Below are 5,470 nucleotides of genomic sequence, written 5' to 3'. Positions count from 1 at the left end.
CTTGCCAGCCCGCTCAGAGATGTGTATAAGAGACAGACCCGGATCTTTAGCTTATAAAGCTACCGCGCTGCTCCTCGCGCCACGATGGCCACAGGATAACATCCAGCCTTGAAAAAATCAATTTTTTCTTTTAAAGTAAATAATATAAACCGATAAAGATATGAAAAAATGTTTTAAATAAAAGTTTTACGACTTCAAGTGCACTTTGTGGCGCGTTTTAATTTAAAGAAATCATATTTTTTACTATCTCTTACCCTCCCGTCCTTAATTTTCAAAAATTTTTCAATTTTTATAAAGATAAAAATTAAAATGCATTTTACGCTGAAAACAACGGTATATGATATAAGATCAGATAACATCTTTAGGAAATGAGTGAGAAACATCTCTATATGCGCGCTCTGTACATACGTATTCGTCTCATCTCATTGGCTGCGTGTGATAGCGTTGAAGACAATACAGAATTCATAAAAAAGAAACAAGAAACAAGAATTTTTTATAATAGTAACAAGAATTATTTCTATCTAATAATAAGAAGTTATTATTATTATTATTATTATTATTAATGTAGTAAGCTTGTTATAAACTGCTAAAACTGCTGATTGGGCGATCGATGCTTTCTAAGGTGCCCACAGTATGCAGCACGCCGTGAAACACCCGTCTCAAGTCCGGCACGGATTCACTCTTCAATCTTGGTAGAGCGCGGGTGAAGGTCGCAAAGCAGGACCTTACCAACAAGCGCTTGTTCGCACACCGTTCGGCAAGCATGTTCCACGCGCGCGAGTAATTTTCCGCTGTGGAGGTCAGATTACGCACCAACTGCTCTGCCTCCCCCTTCAAGCACGTTTTTAGATTAGTGGAGTTTTTCTACAGTGCAGCATTTTTGCCGACGATCGAGCGGAAAAGGCCTTGAAGGCCGGCCACTTCTCGTATTTCCCGGAGAAGGAGAGGAGCTGGAAGTGTCTTCCGGGGGTTACCTCCTCCGCTACCTGCTCCGTTGCGACAAGCCTGGCCTCGATCTGGAGCTTCGCGAGCAAGTCGACCAGCACGGCGCGCTGCACTATATAGCTTTCTTCCACCTGCTCGAAGCACGCGGACTTGACATTTCGCGGTCACTGATGAGCTTCCAGTGGTCGGATCGCAGCGTGTCGTGTGTGCTTTCAATTTCGTCCAGTTCGAATCGAGGAGTCTCAGCCTCGTGTCCATCGCTCCAGGCGTGATTTTCGCCGTCCTTCTTCAAATTCTCCATTGTACGGGCGATACAACCCTGCAGTTCTTGCTGGCTCAGAAGTAGGTTCTCCGCGTCGAGACTCATTGTTCGTTTCCGTCGCGATCACCGCTGTCACGATCCCATCATTTACACCAGTCACCACGCGAGAAAATGCCGAGGTTTGCACCGGTACAAAGAGAAAACCTACCTGGCTCGAAGGACCAGAATGTTTCTGATACGGTTGACGGGATTTCGTGAGTAGAAAGATCAAAACGGAAGTTTAACGCAGTCTCTTTGGCGACACAAAAAACGTTTATTATTTACACTACTAGCACTATAGACGCGCGCGCTAATTAATTGCACTTTTATTTTTTCCTATAATTGACTATAATTATACATCAACCTCAATACATATGTACAATTATCAAAAGTCAATGTAATGACAGCCGCTCACGAAGTTAGCGCAGCGAGAGAACCAATCAGCGTCGCGGAAAAGAGTCAATAATCAGCCTCTTCAGCACAATCGAATGAGACTTGCGTAGAAATTATCTCCTGTTTAGTCGCTAATTAATCACGCAAATCTCGATTTTTTCACCGCAGCCGTTTCAGAAAAAAAATATCAAACCTTTGATACAGTGTAGACCGTTGGGATAGATGGACGTTTAAACGGATCGTGCGGTTCCGTCATGCTTACATTGTTGATATTAATGACATTTACATGCATGTGATATTGATATTTTCATGTATTGTTTGCGCTTTCACTCGGGTCGACGGACAAGACATGCCGAAACGTTATTGGGCAATGTCAGATTTTTGCGACGCGAACGATCGTCGGCTTCGTCGGTTTTGAGAAATCGGTCTGTATTATGTTGGATAATTTATAATTGCGTAATGCAACTGAAGAATTAAGAAAATTTAATATTGAACAACTTTATATAAATATTTTAAATAAATTATTCAAATATTGAGTTCTTTAAAAAAAAAATACTTTATGAAGTACGAGACATCTTTACTGTAAGTTTTATCAGAAAAACAATTATAATAATACGTTTTAAGAAACGAAACATGCGAACGCTTTTATCTGCGAACATTTAAGATAAAGCATGATAAAAAATATCAATTTTTCTGATAAATTCTTGAAGAAAAATTAAAAACAAAACTACAAGAACTACAGTTAAAAAACATTCAAATAAGCGTTTGTCTAAAAACTTTATACGTGTTTTTAAAAAATCTATTAAACTTGATCATTTATTGTAGCATTACAGCAGTAATTCACATTCGTAAAAAGTTAAAAATATTCAATACTAAAAAATTATGATAAAAATTATGGAAATATAAACAAATTATATGCAATAAAATGCTCTGCTATCAGTTATAATGACATTAAAGTGAAGAACGTATAGCTACGTTTATGCACTATCAATGCAAAAAGATTGTAGTGTGAAAGAAGCATTGCCACAGCTCATAGCAAATGTCACAATCTTCTCGCTGAAAATTGTAATTTTAAAGAAAAAACTAGTTATTTTTTTTTTTTAAGAATATAGCAGAAGATAGACATGCAGAGTGCAACATGAAGAGAATCTTAAGTAACCTGTGAGCGCATGTGCAACATCTCATCGAATCATTTTTGATGTTTTGATTTCTTATATTAAAATATACAGGACATAGACATAAACATAAAGTAAAATATAAACATTCTCTATTGTGAAATCTGCCGTAAATTATAAATATAAATTTTAGAAGTTACGTAGATTTGGTGAGAATTGACGACATCAGAAAAAATTTTCAAAATGATAAAACCAAGTGTTATCAATTTCGAAACTGATGTAATATGGTTTATTGCCCTGGAAGTCTTTTTATTGCACGCCATTGGTATTTATGGTTTGCTGACCTTCAACTACTTGGAAAATCTGATGACTACATTTTGGAGTAAGTACCAAAGTACTTGTGCTTTTGTATACAGGGAAATTTAAGAAAACGACAAAATTTCTAAAATTTTTCTCATGCAGCTATTAGTGTATCAGGATCTCTTTTAAATATAATCTTTGATTCTCAAATGAATCAAATCCGAAATAATTAAACCCTAACATCTTTTTTTTAGCCATTCGCATTTTTCCGTACTGCAAAAGTATTAATAAAATCATTAAACTTAAACTACTAGAAATTAATTTGACACTAAATATATAATTTTATTTATAATTCGATTATTTCATTTTTTACCTCTGTTAAGTGAGCTTGACTACAATATTAGAGACTATTGATATTATTGAGCTTATTCTTTGAAATTAAAATGCAATTGTTAGGAATATATTCAACATAGGACACCATAAATACGCATTCAAATATAAATAACTAATATTGCAATAGAGACGAAACATTCAAACATTTTCATATTTAATAATCAAAATGCTAGGTAATAACAGGTAATTACCTTAAATTATCCTCAAAATTACTCTACGATCACAAAAGTTTATTTATAATCAAGCTAAATAAATGCAAATAAATTCTCCAAATAAATGCATTCAACGATAACAACGGAACTATTAGATAATAATTATCTGTGTAATTGATTTACATATATTTAGATTCTCGGTTAAATCGAATCAGTTTTCTGACTTATAATTCACCAAGTACAAATAAAAAATTTTATGAAAAATAAAAAAATCTCAAAATCTTCAAAATTTCTCAAAAACCTCTGCATACATCATATTTTGACAAATATATATCTGTAGAACGTTTTAAAAGTATCTCATACATTGTTAGAGAATTCCTAATTATTATATATACAATATATTAACATAAATGCATTCGTTTGTATTTTCAAGTAATCGGGATGTATTTCATATCCAATATCGGAGTATCTGGTGGCGCTCATCGTCTCTGGAGTCACAAGTGTTATAAAGCAAAGTTACCATTAAGAATCCTATATATAATATGCTATAGTGCAAGTGGACAGGTAAATTTTATTTGCTACTATAATACATCTTTACGTGTATCATATGTACAAATGCGTTAAATAGTTAATGAATAACTTTTGAAAATGATTCTAAATTTATACATAAAATCCCAAATTTTCTTTAAAAAAATCAATTTGATCAGAAAATTAGTAGATATTTTATCGATATTTCAACACAGTTGTATACATATGTAAATAATATTCTAATTGCTTTTAGAATTCAATATGCAGTTGGGTGAAGAATCATCGTATGCATCATAAATATTGTGACACTAATGCCGATCCTCACAATACTCAGCGCGGCTTCTTTTACACGCACATGGGGTGGGTGATGATGAAAGAGCATCCCGAATTTATTAAAAAAAGCAAACAGCTTGATTTATCGGATGTTTTATCAGATCCTGTTGTAGTTTTTGGCGAAAGGTAAAGTAAATTAACTACGAGTTTATTAACTATAGAAAATACATTGATTATTTTACATTTTTATTATTTTGAACAAAAGGCTCCAAATGACGCAAATAAATATATATACAAATATCTAATACTGTATTTATTATATTTTTCGAATACTTTCTCCTTTTTTTTATTCTTTCGAATATATGTATAATACAGTAACTTTAATCTTTTTAAGCAAAACATAAATTCGCTGATTTTCTAGTATAAAATCTAATATTTCCAGATTTATATGTATATATAGAAATGTATGCCGCGCTTAAATAAATTTCGAAAAATTAAAGTTGCATTTTTACAGATACCACTTGCTTCTTCAACTTATCTTCGGTTTCATTCTGCCAACGGCGGTACCGATATACCTATGGAATGAGACTTTAGGCAGGGCCATCATATCGCAAATATTTATACGATATGTGATTACTTTGAATTCCGTATGGACTATCAATAGCATTGCTCATGCGTGGGGTACCAAACCATACGATAAGTGCGTAATTTGAATGCATAATTATGATGGTACAATTTATGTTTATAGAGTTGCATCCACATGTCGCAAGAAGTAAATTGTGAATATTTTAATGTAATTATTTACTAGTTATAATAGATAACTCTCGACAAAGAATTAAATGTAATTAACGCCTCTGTGAGAAAGTGGATACATACTTGTCAGTAGCCTCAATGATTGTTAATATAATTGTAAGCAGGATTAATGTTAAATTTTATTACTGAGATACACATTTACTAACACAGTTTGTGTTTTTAGGAACATAAAACCATCAGACAACAATCTTGTTAACTTCATGACATTAGGAGAAGGTTATCACAACTTTCACCACGTGTTCCCGTGGGATTACAGA

General features: G+C 33.5%; 1 protein-coding gene across 1 annotated transcript; it reads left to right on the top strand.

The window, feature by feature from the left end:
• Positions 1-2,354: 2,354 nt before the first annotated feature.
• Positions 2,355-5,467, top strand: LOC105456129 (stearoyl-CoA desaturase 5-like; the record flags this gene model as incomplete). The annotated part of the gene is made up of 5 exons (XM_011699949.1): positions 2,355-3,136; positions 4,033-4,163; positions 4,381-4,586; positions 4,915-5,100; positions 5,377-5,467. Coding segments are annotated over exons 1-5 (753 nt in total), but the record flags the coding sequence as incomplete, so codon positions are not given.
• Between the last annotated feature and the right edge of the window lie 3 nt (positions 5,468-5,470).

This window comes from Wasmannia auropunctata, unplaced genomic scaffold (assembly GCF_000956235.1).
Source record: "Wasmannia auropunctata unplaced genomic scaffold, wasmannia.A_1.0 LD335767.1, whole genome shotgun sequence".
Classification (NCBI taxonomy): Eukaryota; Metazoa; Arthropoda; class Insecta; order Hymenoptera; family Formicidae; genus Wasmannia; species Wasmannia auropunctata.
The sequence above is the reverse complement of the archived record's forward strand: the minus strand, read 5'-3'. Positions and strand labels throughout refer to the sequence as shown.